The sequence below is a fragment of the Pseudophryne corroboree genome, chromosome 4 (assembly GCF_028390025.1).
Source record: "Pseudophryne corroboree isolate aPseCor3 chromosome 4, aPseCor3.hap2, whole genome shotgun sequence".
Taxonomy (NCBI): Eukaryota; Metazoa; Chordata; class Amphibia; order Anura; family Myobatrachidae; genus Pseudophryne; species Pseudophryne corroboree.
The window spans coordinates 12,642,812-12,661,792 of NC_086447.1; the positions used below are offsets into that span (position 1 = coordinate 12,642,812).

Here is an 18,981-nt window from a genome sequence, read left to right on the forward strand (position 1 = left end):
GTTACGATTGAGTCGCACGCTACGATCACATAAACTCTACCGTAAATACGCATACCGTGCGCCTGCGGGTGCCCGCGACTGTGAGTATGCGCACGCACGGGAGAGCGTACGCATGCGCAGCACGGACCTGTATGAGGTGCAAAATATGGCAGTGTGCATAGAGATATTTTTCTGACTTTGACAGATTGTATATGTGGAAATTTTTCACGCCAAGCAGCAATCCCTGTGCAAAACTCACATGAGAATGTTGGAGAAAGGGCTAGACAATAAAAGTAAGAAGGTGGATTGGACGGCTGAGAGAGTAGCCAGAATGCAGTATCTAAAGTGCATCCAGAAAGTATTCACAGCACTTCACTTTTTCCACAGTTTGTTATGTTACAGCCTTATTCCAAAATGGAATATATTTATTTTTTCCCTAAAAATTCTACACCCAATACCCCATAATGACAGCGTGAAAAAAGTTTTTTTGAGATTTTTCCTAATTTATAAAAAATAAAAAATTAAGAAATCACATGTACATAAGTATTCACAGCCTTTTCCATGAAGCTCAAAATTGAGCTCAGGTGCACCCTGTTTCCACTGATCATCCTTGAGCTGTTCCTACAACTTAATTGGAGTCCACCTGTGGTAAATGCAGTTGATTGGGCATGATTTGGAAAGGCTCACACCTGTCTATATAAGGTCCGACACTTGACAGTGCATGTCTGAACACAAACCAAGCATGAAGTCAAAGGAATTGTCTGTAGACCTTCGAGACAGGATTGTCTTAAGGCACAAATCTGGGTAAGGGTACAGAAAAATATCTGCTGCTTTGAAGGTCCCAATGAGCACAGTGGCCTCCATCATCCGTAAAAGAAAGAAGATTGGAAGCGCCAAGACTCTTCCTAGAGCTGGGTGGCCATCTAAACTGAGTGATCGGGGGAGAAGGGCCCTAGTCAGGGAGGTGACCAAGAACCCAATGGTCACTCAGAGCTACAGCATTCCTCTGTGGAGAAAGGAGAACCACAAAATTCTCTGATCTGATGAGACAAAGATTGAATACTTTGGCGTTAATGCCAGGTGTCATGTTTGGAGGAAACCAGGCATCGCTCATCACCAGGCTAATACTATCCCTACAGTGAAGCATGGTGGTGGCAGCATTGTTGTGGGGATGTTTTTCAGTGGCAGGAACTGGGAGAATAGTCAGTATAGAGTGAAAGATGAATGCAGCAATGTACAGAGACATCCTGGATGAAAACCTGCTCCAGAGCTCTCTTGACCTCAGACTGGGGCAAAGGTTCATCTTTCAGCAGGACAACGACCCTAAGCACATTGCCAAGATATCAAAGGGCTGGCTTCAGGACAACTCTGTGAATGGCTTCAGAACAACTGAGTGAATGTCCTTGAGTGGCCCAGCCAGAGCCCAGACTTGAATCCGATTGAACATCCCTGGAGAGATCTGAAAATGGCTGTGCACCGACGCTTCCCATCCAACCTGATGGAGCTTGAGAGGTGCGGCAAAGAGGAATGGGCAAAACTGCCCAAAGTTAGGTGTGCCAAGCTTGTAGCATCATATTCAAAAAGACTTGAGGCTGTAATTGATGCCAAAGGTGCATCAACAAAGTATTGAGCAAACGCTGTGAATACTTATGTACATGTGATTTCTTAGTTTTTTATTTTTAATACATTTGCAAAAATCTAAAAAAAAACTTTTCTCATGTCATTATGGGGTATAGTGTGCAGAATTTTAAGAGAAAAAATACATTTATTCCATTTTGGAATAAGGCTGTAACATAACAAAATGTGGAAAAAGTGAAGCACTGTGAATACTTTCTGGATGCACTGTAAATTGTTGTTCCAGTCAGATAGTGTAACCCTTCGCAAGAAATATTTGGTATAGTGTTTGGCTTGAAATTTCGCAAAAAAAGGTTGATTTCTCGTAAAAATTATTTTTTTCTAAAATTTGAACATGCGTCATTAAAGCCAAACGTGAGGTATTTGTCAAATATTGTGGTTTTGCACTGGTTCTAGCAACAATTCCAATCGCACAAACTGCCGCAAGGTGATTGACAGAAAGAGGGTGTTTCTGGGTGTTAACTGACCGTTTTCAGGGAGTTCATAGAAAAACACAAGCGTGGCTGGGCGTTCACTGGGCGGGTGTGTGACATCAAAAGCCGTCCCTCCGTCGTTAGAATCAACGCACAGGTTAAGTAACTCCAGGGCTGGTCTTGTTGTGCACGAAAAGATTTTGCAGGCGCTCTGCTGCACAGGCGTTCGCACTTCTGCAAAGCGAAAATACACTCCCCAGTGGGCGGCGACAATGCGTTTGCACAGCTGCTAAAAACTGCTAGTGAGCGATCAACTCGGAATGATCCCCAATATCTGGTATGCGTTGCTGTTCTAGTGCAACATTAGCGTATTTCTTGTGACTAGAGATCCAATCTTTTATATATCTGCATATAGCAGCTTGATTATAGAACATTAAATGAGGGACATTAAAGCCTCCTTCAGATTTTCTTTTTTGTAAAATGTTAAGGCTTATCTTCGGTTTGTTGCCGTTCCAAATAAATTGACGGAAAACATTGTTCAGTGATTTCTCATCTTTATTAGTAAGAATTAACGGCAGGACTTGTAATGGACTTGTAATGGATACAGTATTTTAGGAAAGGACATGATTTTTATTAACTGAGCCCTGCCCAAATAGGAAAGTTGTATTTTGCTCCATTCTGTAAGTTCGGCAGTGACTTTATTTATTGTCTTGGTTATGTTAAGAGTATATAAAAAGGAAATATATTTTGGAAGTTGGCTTCCTAAATATGAGATACTAGAAGAAGACCATGAAATATTGAGGTTGCGTACCCAAATGGGGCACGTGTTTTGGGTAAGTGACATGGCTATAGATTTGTTAAAGTAAATAATAAAACCAGAAATGAGACCGAATTGTGTTATTGTGTCAATAACTGTTTGTAGAATATTTTTTGGGTTAGAGAGAAATAATAATAAATCGTCCACAAAGGCTAATAATGTAAGAGAGTGAGCACCAATTTGATTGACTTCAAATAATAATAATAATAATAATAATAATTTTATTTATATAGCGCTCTTTCTCCAATAGGACTCAAGGCGCTTAACAGATACATAGCATAATATAGTACAGAAAATAATGAAGTACATTTTCATAAAATACAGAAGCATGAAGATACTAAAAGGGACATTATGGAAATGCTTGAGTAAACAGAAAAGTCTTGAGTCTACTTTTGAAGGATTCTATAGTTGGGGCCTCTCGCACTGTGCGGGGAAGTGAGTTCCATACAGTCGGAGCCGCATGACTAAAAGCTCGACCCCCAGATGAATTACGGTAGATTCTAGGTACTGCTAAAAGTCCTTCATCTACAGATCGCAGTAATCGAGTGGGGCAGTATGGGGTCAGAAGCTGTTTTAGGTACCTTGGGCCTTGGTCATGTAATGCTTTGAAACTCAGTAAGCCAATCTTGAAGATGATTCGCCATCTTACAGGCAGCCAGTGAAGGGAGTAGAGGATGGGTGTTATGTGGCTAGAACGGGGCTGGTTGGTTAATAGCCTGGCAGCTGTGTTTTGCACCAGCTGTAAGCGTTGCAATTATTTTGCTGGTAGACCAAGGTAGAGGGCATTACAGTAGTCTAAACGAGATGATACAAATGCATGTATGACTTTTGGCATGTCATCTGAGGGAATTAAGTGCTTGATTCTGGCTATGTTCCTCAGGTGAAAGAATGAGGATTTGATTGTGGCTGATATCTGATGTTTAAGTGTCAAGCCACCATCCAGGACAACGCCAAGATTCCGCACACGATCACTGGTCTGTAATTCTGAATCCCCGAGTGTAAGTCCAGTTGGTTGGCTATGCTGCAGTCTTGTCCTTTGATGTTGCGGTCGTATCAAAAGGACCTCTGTTTTATCTGGGTTCAGTCGCAGCCAACTGGCGCTCATCCACTCCTGTAGTTCAGCTAGACAGCCATTTAGGGTGGCTATTGGGTTATCAGTGCCCGGAGCAAAGGACAAGTACAGTTGTGTATCATCTGCATAGCAGTGGTAGACCAGGCCATGGCGCCTGATTATTTCGCCCAATGGGAGCAATATTTACTGCAAAAAGCATGGGGGATAGTATAGAACCTTGTGGGACACCACATGGCAATGGCACTGGTGGTGATGAGTATAATCCAGATGATACTCTCTGTGACCTGCCTGTGAGAAATGATTTGAACCAGCTTAGGACTGTGCCATCCAGACCACAGAAATGTATCAGTCGCTCAATCAGAAGCCCATGGTCCACGGTATCAAATGCTGCCGAGAGATCCAGAAGGATTAATATTGAACAGTCACCTCTGTCTCTTGCCATCAGAAGATCATTTAACACACACACCAGGGCTGTTTCAGTGCTATGTCTTCTCCTGAATCCTGATTGAAATGGATCATAAATATCATGGGTTGTCAGGCGGGTTTCCAGTTGATTTGCAACGACTTTCTCAATAACCTTTCCTAGGAAAGGAAGGTTTGATACCGGTCTGTAGTTGGTCATGCAGTCGGGATCTAAATTAGGTTTTTTAAGAAGCGGTCTAACAATTGCTTCCTTTAGGGCTCCAGGAAAAATGCCTGTCTGCAAAGAGCATTGAACAATTTTTGTAAAGACAGGACCAATTATATCCATACAACCGGTTAGAAGCTTGGTTGAGGCTGGGTCCAGATCACAGGTGGTGGGACGCAAAATCCGAGCAATTTCAGCAGTGTCCTTTACATCCACTGGGTCAAAGCTGGTCCATGAAGGCAGGTAGCTTATATTGGAGGGCTTTGTAGTTTGGCACTCCTTTGATGGCACTGTGGAGATTCCAGCCCGGATGGTGGATATTTTATCTGCAAAGAAGTTTGCAAACTCGTTGCATCTTGCCTGGGAGAGGGTCTCATCAGTCTGCAGGCATGCTGGCTTGCAAAGCATCTCCACTGTGCGAAAAAGTTGAGCTGGCCTATTGTTTGCTGCTGTGATCTCATTTGACAGGAACTGTGCTTTCTTACGAGTGATTGTCGATTGATATTCTTCGTTATGCTTTATTAGTTTTAGTTTGTCATCCACTAGGTTAGTCTTCCTCCATCGTCTTTCCAGTCTACGCCCCCTTTTCTTGAGCTCACTAACACTGTTGTCAAACCATGGAGCTTGACGTTGTGGTTTACGAGGTCTTAAACGCACAGGGGCGATAATATCAATTGCAGCCATAAGATCCCTATTATAATAACGGACTAGGGAACAGGGATCTTCACAGGCACCCAGTATAGCAGAGAGATCCAGATTTGCTGCAAGAGCCTGGGGAGTCATACCCCTCCTTGGACGATACCTGGTCAACTCCACGGGCAGAGATCTTATTTGAGGGGTTGCAACTGAGAACCAGAGGGAGTAGTGGTCTGACCAGATGACTGGGTTTATTTTTAGGTCAGTGACTTCTAATCCAATCTGAAAGACAAGGTCGAGGGTGTGACCACTTTTATGTGTGGCAGAGGGAACGACCTGTGTGAAGCCCAGACCATTCATTGTGCACAGGAGGTCTTGGCCAAGGCATGAGAGCTCATCATCCACCCATGCATTGAAATCCCCGAGGATGAGCCATCTTTGATGTTCCAGAACCAGGCCAGCAACAGTGTCTGCAATTTCTTGTAGAAATATCTTTCCATCTCCAGGTGGCCGGTAAATGAGAAGTACTCTGAAACCTAATCCTGTCGAACTCCGGGCAGCAATGCACTCGAATGAGCGAGTAGTTTCAATAGGGTGGACCCTAAGTTTAAGTTCTTTTTTGAAGCAGATAGCCACCCCGCCACCCCTGCGGTCCAGTCTTGGGTTGTGGATGACAGAGTAGTTTGTTGGTACTGCAGCCTCCAATATAGGTGCTGCATTTTCATCTAGCCAGGTCTCTGTAATACAGGCTAGATCTGCAGATTCAATAAGGTCAGCAATTGTTGCAGTCTTGTTTCTTATAGATCTGGCATTACAAAGGACTGACCTGATTGGGCATACCAGAGGGCCTTCAGTTTTCTTTATGTTAAGTGCAGGAGCTCTGGGTATGGGGGTCACAAAGTGAGAGTTGACAGTTCTGTCCTTCCAAACACAGGGCCGTCTTTTTGTTATCACTTCTATTTGATTGTTCTTTGAGTATGGGGGTGAGCAGGTGGGCAAAGGACTTAGATGGTTACCGGGGGAAATACATTTCCGGCCTGCTCGCTTCCCACGAATGCGCCTGTGTTTTCTTTTTAAAATGCCAAAGGATTGGAGAATAGAAGCCTGTGATGGTGTGATAGGAACTGCAGAACGTGGTGGGCGGAGTGAAAGAATGAAGCAGGAGCAATACGTATACATTTGGTCATCAATGACAGATTACTATAAGTTTGAGCTGCATATGATGAGAGAGGGAGAGAAAGCAGTGTTTTTTTTTTTTTTTTGTGTTTTCCCCCAATTCGGTATGTGATCCAAAATTATAATGGGATTATGAACAAAGTTATTGCTATAACCTATTGGGTGTATTTGAAGCAAGTAATAAATAAAATAACTGTTGATTTAGTCAATTATCCTAGGATAGGCAGTCTTTTGGAAGGTGTTAGAAGCCAATTCCTACTGTGTAGGTGTACTTTCATATCCTGTTAGATTCTTACTTAAGGATCCAGAGCTAACCTGAACAAGACAGGGGACATGCAGCACCTATGTCTCATTCCTCTCTGGAGATTGACTGGGTCACTAAATAGGTTATTGACTATTAAGGTGGTTTTAGGTTCAGTATATAAAAATGTTATCAAACTGATAAAGGAAGGACCAGAATTTCTTCTCTCTAGAATTTGATACAGGTATTTCCATGAGATCTGATGGAATGCTGTTTCCGCATGTAAACTTTAAAGCATCTTGTCGTGATTTTTCAAAGATTTTGTTGCTATTATTGCAGATAATGCAGATCTAATAGCAAAAACTGAGTGCCTGTAGTGTGTGAAGCCTCACTGATGTTGTGTAAGAATAGAAGGCTTTATAGATTGTAGACGTGAGGACATCATTTTTGACAGTCATTTAAAATCAACATTTATAAGCTTAATTGGTCTAAATGAGTCCACTAATTCTGGGCCCTTATTGGGATTTGGTTATAAAATGGTATGGGCTTCAGTTAAAATCAGTGTATTTGGGTTTTCCTTTGAATAGAGGGGGAAATAATTCTATAGTATTCTCCACTCAGTCCATCTGGACCAGGAGATGTATACAGTGTAAGATCTTGGATAGCCTTTTTAATTTCATCTTCTGTGATATCTTCTTCCAAATGTTCTAGTTGTTGTGTGCTTAAAGTTGGTAAGCAGATTGTATCTAGAAGAGATTTGGTCAATAAGGGTGCGTCTGGAATTTCGGTGTAGAGAGTTTGGAAATATTTTTGGAATTGATTGGAGATATCTTTTTGGGTGGTGAAATAATTGTTCAGTTTTTTTCAGCTGAGAGATAATAGACTACTTTATAAAGGTGCAACATTTCACGAACTCAATGACCTCAACCTGCACTACCTTACGTACTGTGCATCGTGACAATCCTTGTGCTGTATTATTACTGTTTAGTATAACACACTGCCCAATACCAAATTGTAATGTATTTTTCCCGTCATATCTTTTCATACAGCAGTATATGAGAATCTTGCTCTTAGAGGCCGTGCGACGCAGTCATCTATACATCTAGACTCTTCCGTTGGATATTTGGGCCTGGGTGCGAATGCAATAGATGGAAACACAGATCCCAACTATTTCCATGGGTCGTGCTTTCACTCTAGTAATGATGTTGGTCCCTGGTGGAGAGTGGACTTACTGGATTCCTATCACATCTCCAATATAATTATCACCAACCGAGGAGACTGCTGTCCAGAACGGCTGAACGGAGCAAAAATTGTTTTTGGGAACTCACTGGAAAATGATGGAAAGACCAATCCAAGGTGAGGACACAATTATTCATAGAGATGTCATGATGGTTATTTAAGTAACTTACCTCTAACAAAGCAAATTATCAGAGGAGAATGATGGGAAAATACCCAGCAGTGCTCCCATTCAGAAGCTCAGTGACGTATAACATTTACAAAGGTGTCAAGGTTCAAAAATGTAAAAATGTTTACAACAATTCTGATTATAGAGGTGAGCCCTAGTTGTTCCATCGGTTCTGCCAATGCCTTGGAGACCACAGAGAAGGCATACTCTAATGCAGTGACATGCAACAGGCACTGGTCGCCATCTACAGATGGAGCCGCCCAGTAGCGGATCTTGCCACGGGCAAGCAGTACTTTTGCCCGGGGCGCCGCCTTCCGGAGGGCGCAGGGCGCCCTCCGGAGGGCGCCGCACCAGGGCAAGATCCGCTGCTGGTGTGTGCCCCCGTCCGCTGCCGCTGGGAAGGGAAACTAGCCGCGTACGCGTCTAGTTTCCCTTCCTGGAGAGGTCCTTTACTGTGCGGTGCGCGATGACGTCATCGCGCACCGCACATCAATTCAGCTGTACAGGGGGCGTGAATGACCATGCCCCCTGTACTAAGCCTCGCCCCCTAAAGCCGCCCGGGGCGCCACAAGCCCCGGAGCCGGCCCTGGAGCCGCCATTATCTTGGCTGGCTGAGGCGTTAGTCGCGATCGGGCATATGCAGCATGCCTGGGTGGAAGGAGGCGCACCAGGTCATAGGGAGACACACAGAGCATTTGGCAATACCTTTGAGTGTAATACCAGCGATCATCCACCAGATGTCGCTTTTTAAAATCACTAATGCGCATACGTGTGGTCTCCATTAAAATGCAATACTGAACTACAGCGTAGGAACTACTTTACTGGTGCGTCTCATTACGCTACATTATGCTACAGTATGTCATACAGTTTATAACAGTATATACAGTACAGACGCAAATAGTACAGCATATACAGATGCAAACGAATGTGTTACAGGTACAGTATGGTCTAATGATGTTAGGGATATGTGAGCGTCCAAATCCCAGAGTATTAAGTACAATGGGGAGAGAGAAAAGCTCCACCCTAAGTTCCTGGATGCCAAATCACTGTGCTTTGCATCGCTGTATAGTATTTTGTATTTAATAATAATAATAATTTTATTTATATAGTGCTCTTTCTCCAATAGGACTCAAGGTGCTTAACAGATACATAGCATAATATAGTACAGAAAAGAATGAGGTATATTTTCATAAAATACAGAAGCATGAAGATACTAAAAGGGACAATTATGGAAATTCTTGAGTAAACAGGAAAGTCTTGAGTCAACTTTTGAAGGATTCTATAGTTGGGGCCTCTCGCAGTTGCGGGGAAGTGAGTTCCATAGCATCGGAGCCGCATGACTAAAAGCTCCACCCCCAGATGAATTACAGGAGATTCTAGGTACTGCTAAAAGTCATTCATCTACAGATCGCAGTAATCGAGTGGGGCAGTATGGGGTCAGAAGCTGCTTCAAGTATCTTGGGCCCTGGTCATGTAGTGCTTTGAAACTCAGTAAGCCAATCTTGAAGATGATTCGCCATCTTACAGGCAGCCAGTGAAGGGAATAGAGGATGGGTGTTATGTGGTTAGAACGGGGCTGGTTGGGTAACAGCCTGGCAGCTGTGTTTTGCACCAGCTGTAAGCATTGCAATTCTTTTGCTGGGAGACCAAGGTAGAGGGCATTACAGTAGTCTAATCGAGGTTATTCCAATGCATGTATGACTTTTGGCAGATCATCTGAGGGAATTAACTGCTTGATTCTGGCTATGTTCCTCAGGTGAAAGAGGATTTGATTGTGGCTGATATCTGATGTATAAGTGTCAAGCCACCATCCAGGACAACACCAAGATTCCGCTCACGATCAGTGGTCTGTAATTCTGAATCCCCGAGTGTAAGTCCAGTTGGTTGGCTATGCTGCAGTCTTGTCCTTTGATGTTGCGGTCGACCTCTGTTTTATTCGGGTTCAGTCGCAGCCAGCTGGCGCTCATACACTCCTGGAGCTCAGCTAGACAGCCATTTAGGGTTGCTATTGGGTTATCAGTGCCCGGAGCAAAGGACAAGTACAGTTGTGTATCATCTGCATAGCAGTGGTAGACCAGGCCATGGCGCCTGATTATTTCACCCAACGGAAGCATGTGTACTGCAAAAAGCATGGGGGATAGTATAGAACCTTGTGGGATACCACATGACAATGGCACTGATGGTGATGCGTATAATCCAGACTATACTCTGTGACCTGCCTGTGAGAAATTATTTGAACCAGCCTAGGACTGTCCCATCCTAACCACAGAAATGTATCAGTCGCTCAATCAGAAGCCCATGGTCCACGGTATCAAATGCTGCAGAGAGATCTAGAAGGATTAATATTGAACAGTCACATCTGTCTCTTGCCATCAGAAGATCATTTAACACACACACCAGGGCTGTTGCAGTGCTATGTCTTCTCCTGAATCCTGATTGGAATGGATCATAAATATCATGGGTTGTCAGGCAGGTTTCCAGTTGATTTGCAACCACTTTCTCAATAACCTTTCCTAGGAAAGGAAGGTTTGATACCGGGCTGTAGTTGGTCATGCAGTCAGCATCTAAATTAGGTTTTTTAAGAAGCGGTCTAACAATTGCTTCCTTTTGGGGTCCCAGAAAAAATGACTATTTGCAAAGAGCATTGAACAATTTTTGCAAAGATAGGACCAATTATATCCATACAACCTTTTAGAAGCTTGGTTGAGGCCGGGTCCAGATCACAGGTGGTGGGATGCAAAATTTGAGCAATTTCAGCAGTTTCCTTTACATCCACTGGGTCAAAGCTGGTCCATGAAGGCAGGAGGCTTATATTGGCATGCTTTGTAGTTTGGCACTCCTGTGATGGCACTGTGGAGATTCCGGATGGTGGATATTTTATCTGCAAAGAAGTTTGCAAACTTGTTGCATCTTGCCTGGGAGAGGGCTTCATCAGTCTGCAGGCATGCTGGCTTGTAAAGCATCTCCACTGTGCGGAAAAGTTGAGCTGGCCTATTGTTTGCTGCCGTGATCTCATTTGACAGGAACTGTGATTTCTTACGAGTGATTGTCGATTGATAGTCTTCGTTATGCTTTATTAGTTTTATTTTGTCTTCCACTAGGTTAGTCTTCCTCCATCATCTTTCCAGTCTACGCCCCCTTTCCTTGAGCTCACTAATGCTGTTGTCGAACCATTGAGCTTGACGTTGTGGTTTACAAGGTCTTATACACACAGGGGCGATAATATCAATTGCAGCCATAACATCCCTATTAAAATAACGGACTAGGGAACAGGGATCTTCACAGGCACCCAGTATAGCAGAGAGATACAGATTTGCAGCAAGAGCCTGGGGGATCATACCCCTCCTTGGACGATACCTGGTCAACTCTAAGGGCAGAGATCTTATTTGAGGAGTTGCAACTGAGAACCAAAGGGAGTGGTGGTCTGTGACTGGGTTTATTTTTAGGTCAGTGACTTCTAATCCAATCTGATAGACAAGATCGAGAGTGTGACCACTTTTATGTGTGGCAGAAGGAATGACCTGTGTGAAGCCCAGACCATTCATTGTGCACAGGAGGTCTTGGCCAAGGCGTGAGAGCTCATCATCCACCCATGCATTGAAATTCCCGAGCATGAGCCATTTTTGATGTTCCAGAGCCAGGCCAGCAACAGTGTCTGCAATTTATTGTAGAAATTTCTTTCCATCTCCAGGAGCCGGTAAATGAGAAATACTGTGAAACCTAATCCTGTCGAACTCCAGGCAGCAATGCACTCGAATGAGCGAGTCATTTCAATAGGGTGGGCCCTAATTTTAAGGTGTTTTCTTTTTAAAATGCCATGGGATTGGAGAATAGAAGCCTGTGATGGTGTGATAGGAACTGCGGAATGTGGTGGGCGGAATGAAAGAATGAAGCTTTAGGAATACGTATACATTGGGTCATCAATGATAGATCACTATAAGTATGAGCTGCATATGATAATGAGAGAGGGAGAGAAAGCAGTGGGTTTTTTTTTCCTGTTTGTGTTTTGATTTCCCCCAATTCGGTATCTGATACAAAATTATAATGGGTTTATGAACAGAGTTATTGCTATAACCTATTGTGTATATTTGAAGCAAGTGTTAAATAAAATAACTGCTGATTTAGTCAATTATCCTAGGATAGGCAGTCTTGTGGAAAGGTGTTAGAAGCCAATTCCTACTGTGTAGGTGTGAAAAGTCTTAGTGTGAGAGGCCTTTGAAGTAGATTTCTTGTGGGGGTAGTGATAACGTGTCATGGGACATGGATCCTGCAGTTTGAAACAGTGAGCCTTCAGTAATTCAGAGCCTGAATATACTGATATTAGTTGATTAATGCAATAAGTCACTTATTTGTTGCTCGGAGAACAGAGGTGGATGATGTCTAAGTGAGGGGCTGGATGGAGCCAAAGATAGGTTGTAGTCCACAGTACCTTATCTGGGATGTCCAATGCAGAGTACAGTAGCTGCCAAACTGAAGTACTTCTCAGTGGAGGTGTGCAGAGGATTCAATCCAGGATTCAATCCAGTGTTTATCTCAGCGCAGGAATGAGAGATGTCTGCGTAGAGTAGTACTAGTTAAAGGTAAGTCCTTGGATATTTATGATGATTCATAGGTCAGTTGTGGTGAATTCAAGCTGTTTTATAGAGATGATCAGGAGCATGCACAAGGCGAGTCAGCCGATTTGGGTGCCAGCAGAATAGCACAAACAGCTTGTAACGTACCGCGGCAAGTGTAATCTTTCTAAGTATAATGGGGAGAGATGAAAGATCCTCCCTAAGTTCCTGGATGTCAAAACACTGTGTTTAGCATCTCAGTACAGTAGTTTCTATTTGAGTACTAAGTAGCACGAACAGATTGTAACTTACCCGGCTCTACAGGCTACAGAGGAAAGTGTTATCTATCTAAGTATAATGGGGAGAGATAAAAGCTCCTCACTAAGTTCCTGGATGTACTCTGCGGTAATGACTAGAAGTGTGCACATTTCTATAGAATGTGAAGTTATATTACAATAGATTTTAAAAAAAACATTAGTGTTTGTTTATGCTGTTAAGGAACTTGGACGCTCATAAGGCAGAACATGGTATTTAGCCAGCACCTCCCCCTACCCACCTCCCTTCCCCCCTTCCCCCTGGGAGCCTGCACAGTTCATACTGTAGACAGGGAGGGAGGTCAGGTTACAATAAATATACAACACAATATTGTACTGCATATGAAAATCAGACAGAGAACTGCAGTCGCTTTGATAGATGTGTAAATGGTATAGTAGCAGTGATTCTTCTCATAAAGTACAACACAGATTCTCTAACGCCGACGATCTCAGTACTGTGTTGCTAGAACATTTAATTGCATCAGAATTAACTAATTTATATTAATTGGTATGTCTACAGGTCCTCTTTGCAGATGTGTATTTTAGATAGTGGAATGTGTTGTTCCTACAGATTTACCCTGATTTATGTAAAACCTGTGTGCACACTTCTATTGAATGTGAAGGTATATTACAATAGATTAAAAAAATGTAAATAATAAAGTTAGTGTCAGAAAAGAAACCCTGGAACCAGCACTTTGGGAATCGAACCCGGACTCTCAGCATCGAAGGCCAAAGACTTCACTGTTTGCCTATGCCACTTTTCAGAAGATACACAAGCTGATGTGTCAAAGTACTGCAAGCAGCCATTCCTTCCCATTAATGTTTGTTTATGCTGTTAGTGGACTTGGATGCTCATAATACAGAAAACGGTATTAAGCCAGCATCTCCCTACCCCCATCCCACTTCTTCCTGTCTCCCTGGGAGCCTGCACAGTTCATACAGTAGACAGCGAGGGAGGCCAGGTTACAATAAATGTACAACACAATATTGCACTGCATATTAACTTCAGATAGAGAACTGCAGTCACTTTGATGTGTAAATGGTACAGTAGCAGTGATTCCTTCTCATAAAGTACAACATAGATTCTCTAATGCCGATGATCTACAGTACTGTGTTGCTCGAACAGTTAATTACGCCAAAATACACTAATTTATACTAATTGGTATGTTATATTACAATAGATTAAAAAAAATAAAAAAATAAAGTGAGTGTCAGAAAAAAATACACTTGCACTTTGGTAATCGAACCCAGGTCTACTGGCAGAAGACTTCACCGATTGCCCACACCACTTCTTGGAAGATACACAAGCTCATGTGTAAAAGTTCTGTAAGCAGCGATTCCTTCCCATTGGTGTTTGTTATATGCCATTAAGGGACTTGTACGCTCATTTTGTACAAAACATACAGTATACTATACATACTTTAACGTCAATAAACTACATTATTGCTTTCACACTTTATTTGCATCTGCATAAACTATATGAATTTTTACTCTATTGCTTTGTCTACGGGACTTGGACGCTCACATTCAATAACACAGCAATTGGCAATTGACAAGTGTTTTAATATGTTTGTATGTATTAACTATATATATATATATATATATATATATATATATATATATATATATATATATAATTTAATTGACCCTCTCCATCTGACCATTGTACCATCAGATCATTCTGACCATTGTACCATCAGATCATTCTACCGCTATTCGCTCTAAAGTACTGGATTAGTGTAGCATTAGCCACCCAGTGGTGGAGATGTGTATTGCATGCTGAGTATGTAGTCGTGCCTCAACGCGTCTATCTGTGATTAAACTCAGCAACCTAAGCTATCGCTAGGTGCGACTAAACCTCCGTTTAGGCGGAGAAACAGCAAAGATAACAGAGGCTCCATCTGTACCTTTCCCAAAGGGCTGGATTAAAGTTTGGGGGCCAAATGATGGATAACTTGTAGGGACCCTACCAATAAAAATGTCAGTAAGAAATGCTGCTAAAAGTATAATGTGCAAATGCTCCCAGCAATACAAATGTATTAAACACAATGTAGACCCCCAGTTCACATTATGCCACAGAGCCCTCATATTGGTTATGTAGCTATACTGTATGTGGGAGCCCCCAATGTGTGTCCCCCCTCTTGCCTTGTTGTTAATTTGGCCCTGCCTTCAAAAGGCCCCCACAATACTCTGATCTCAGTAGTAAATTATATTAATACTAGAGATGAGCGGGTCCGGTTCTCTGGGAAGTGGACCCACCCAAAATTCTGGGATCTGGGACAATCTGAGCAACAGCTTGGATCTCCCTGCATGCCCTGGATCCCAAACCGGGGTAAAACCTCACAATCCCGCTGACGGTTCTTCAGATTTTGCCTCGGGCTCAGTCCCATTGATTTCAATGGGCTGACTGCTGATTAGCTGAGAGAGACATCTGTCGCTTCTCTCAGCCAAGCCACTCGCTAATCCTTGTCTGAGCCGAACATCCCCTTTACTTCTTCTTGCCTGGTACTGACGCATTTTAACTGCACCATGGGTCTTTGCCAAGGCACCGGTGGACACCTCAGCTCATATAATTTATAAGGCTTCCTGAAAGGTCCAGTATGCTCACTCCTGGGCACAACTATATTCACTATCAGCTTTGTAATAACTAGAAGGAGATATTGTCTCCTACCACGAGAGTAATACTGTGAACAAGCCGGGAGAAGTAAAGGAGATGTTCCACTCAGACAAGGACAAGCGAGGGGCATTAGCGATTACAGAGATGCTGGGACAGTCATCATCCCATATTCCACAGTATATCAATGATCAATATATCAATATGAATATTCAATTATGGATTATTGATTACGATCCAATTATGGGTCACTAGTGATCATTCAGATTAATATATTTTTACCACGTATGAAATATTGATTCAATTCATGAACTATATACATATATAATTTGTATAATTTTTCGGGGGATGCAAATATACTAATGCATCAAAGAGTGACATTTACATACAAATTGATGTTACTCAGATGAACCCCTTTATTTTAGGAGTAAGAATTAAAGGTTACGTTTTAACATTATAATCATATCAAATTACATATTAAACTTGTTATAAAAGAGTGCTCCAAAAAGCAATCTATCTTTTTTGTTGCCTCTTTGCAACAAACACATTGTCTAATGTTTGACAGTCATCATCCCATAAGCCCATCTATGGCCACATTCATCTGACATCCTGAAAGGACCGGTGAGGAAAAAAAATGAGTAGAGCTCCCCTGTATGTTTTACAATCAGCACCAAGCTCTTGGACCAGTCCTGGTTCCAAAACTATGGAGGGGGAGATGCAGGGGTCTCCCGTATTTGTGGAACCAGCACTGGTCTTCACTAGCCAGGGTGGCAGTTCTGCAGCCCGAGCACATGCTTATATGGGTCCCAGCGGCCACAGCATCAATCCCCAACTAGTTAGCCCTGGCTGGGGTACCCTGGGGAGTGAGGACTCTCCAATAAAGGAGTGCCCACTGCGCAGGGCACTCAAGAGCCAGGGCTGAAGTCTGGGGCAATCCCCAGCATTACCGGGCTGTGTATGCCGATTTCATAGTCCAATAAGTGTAAGAAATAAAATAATATTATCATTCACAGGTGGAAATAAAGATCCCAGGAAGCCTCCCCGCATGCTGGTGTTTGTAGAACCACAATTACTGTAGCAGCGTGTGGGGAATTAAAAGGCCTGCTGGTACCTGTAGTTCTACCTGTAAAATAAATATTATAATAAACATATTACACGCACACCATGACAGTAACATAAATAATAACATAAATAAATCATTCATTCACACTCACATACATACTGACACTCACACATACAGATGTATCCCCCGTTATCTTGAGTAGTTTTCTGTGCCTAGTCCCAACATGACTTATTAGCATAAACCTTTCAGCTATTGTTCTCAACTGCAATACAATACAGAGAACAATACAGCAGGGGATTAAGTCCGACTGTCCAGTCACAGTTAATCCTATTAACAGTCAAGATAAATGTGGATACATCTGTACTTACCTACATCCCACGCTGTCCTTCACGTCCTCTTCTCCAGTAGTAATCTGCGTCACCTGTAGAAATAACCTAAATACTGTACTCCCCTATTCCAGTGTAGAACACATCCCATTTGTTCCATGTAGGCATCCCAGAGGTTAAATAAAATGTCACTCCGATCCAGTCAGGACTTCCACATGCTGCTCCTCTGCGCAAATGACTGGGACCCAGGTGACTCCTGTCAATGGGAAACCCCTGAGCCAATCACCTAACAGCACCAGAGGAGCTCCACCAGTGATTGGCTCTGGGCTTCTCATTATTTATTTATTAATAGTTTCTTATATATTCCATTGCTATTTACAAATGGAAACAACGGTGATAAAAGAAAACTGGGTATAACAGACAGACATAGAGGTAGGAGGACCCTGCTCTCATGCCTACACTCTATAGGGAAACAGGCATTGATAAACAAGGATAGGTGTTACTAATGATCCACCAGATTGCAGAGGTTCTTAATGGGCTGTATGATAAGGTCACCCAGCAATGTTGGCCTGGGGTCAGGAGGGTGTGAAAGTGAAGAAAGATCTCTCTGATCTGTGTCATGCTTCTGTCACACTCGCCAGCCATAAGCCGGTCTATTGTTTTTGCAACTTTTGGTAATCCTATTACAGCGCAGCGATCAGGTTTCTACTACGCATGCATATGCACCGCAATGCGCAGGCGCGTCATACGGGTACAAAGCGGATCATTGCTGAGCGGTGGTTTTAACGAAGAAACCATACGCACAGCCGATCGCAAGGAGATTGACAGAAAGAGGGCGTTTATGGGTGTCAACTGGCTTTTTACTGGGAGTGGTAGGGAAAATGCAGTCATGTCCGGGCGTTTGAGGGGCGACGTCAATTCCAGCGCCAAAAAGACTGAAGTGATCGCAAGGGCTGAGTAAGTTCAGACCTACTCAGAAACTGCACAAACTGTTTTTGCAGAGCTCGGCTGCACACGCGTTCGCACACTTGCAAAGTGAAAATACACTCCCCTGTGGGCGGAGACTATGCGTTTGCACGGCTGCTAAAAGTAGCTAGCGAGCGATCAACTCGGAATGACCCCCCTTGTCCGAGTTATATGTGTGCAATTGGGAGTTTGGGGATTGCAGGGGACATGTTTGCATGTTCCCAAACCCTATTACACTTGTGAGTTTGTAAGTCCAGTAAAATGTGCCAGTTTAGCGCTAAACTTGTATTTTTCAGAAAAAAACACCCAATTACATGTGGCCCCAAATGTGTATTTAGTGGGTGAATTTGGAATAATATGGAATTCTATTTAAAATGCCAAATCTTTTTAATCATTTGATTTTATTTGATGTTTATTGCTGTAGAAATGATAGAAAACGTCCTGAGGCCAGTATATTATAGAGCCTGTGTGTAATGAACATAATCACGTACAGCGTGCACTAACGTGAACTCTTTTCCTATTGGTTCTGCAGTTGCGGAGAGATTACCACATTAGCAGCTGGAGCGTCACAAACCTTTGAGTGTGATGGGATGGTGGGACGCTATGTGATCGTCTATCTTCCGGTACAACAATACCTCCACTTCTCTGAGATACAAATAATTGGCTACTAAAGCTAATCATACTGCTTATTATTGCATAAAGTGTCGGTGCGAGATTTTACCGTCTTTCAGATCCATTGATCACACTGCGATAGCCAATCACTTTCTCTTCTTTCACCTGAAAAATTATCCTGTTTCATATTTTGGGTTCAAAATTAATTCACTGAAATAAAACAAAGGCATTAAAACACGTGTCATATATTATGCTTCTGCAATAGTATCCACCATCGTCCTATAGTCACTGCGCAATCTGCGGCCACACTGTGACATTAAGTGCTGTCTGGGACATTTCCTCCTGTGATACCCGTCTACCGGCCACGTTACCAGACACTACTCTAGGCTTCAGGATTGGAGGTTTGGGTCATTAATGTAGAACTAAGACTTTCTCTGACCTCACCTGCAGTTCTGCTACCATGTAATAAGGTGATTGAAATAAATTCACGCTTTATATCAGGAACGTATCACAGGTTTACACGGGTGTAGT

The 18,981-nt window shown here is 42.8% G+C and overlaps 1 protein-coding gene across 1 annotated transcript in view; it reads left to right on the forward strand.

The window, feature by feature from the left end:
- LOC134910693 (fucolectin-like) overlaps positions 1-18,671 on the forward strand; it is a 104,338-nt gene extending 85,667 nt beyond the window's left edge. Inside the window, exons 4-5 of the mRNA XM_063919016.1 lie at positions 7,647-7,953; positions 18,371-18,671. Coding sequence (XP_063775086.1) covers positions 7,647-7,953; positions 18,371-18,509 — 446 coding nt within the window. The 3' untranslated portion in view covers positions 18,510-18,671. The remainder of the gene's footprint in view (positions 1-7,646; positions 7,954-18,370) is intronic.
- The last annotated feature ends 310 nt before the right edge of the window (positions 18,672-18,981 follow it).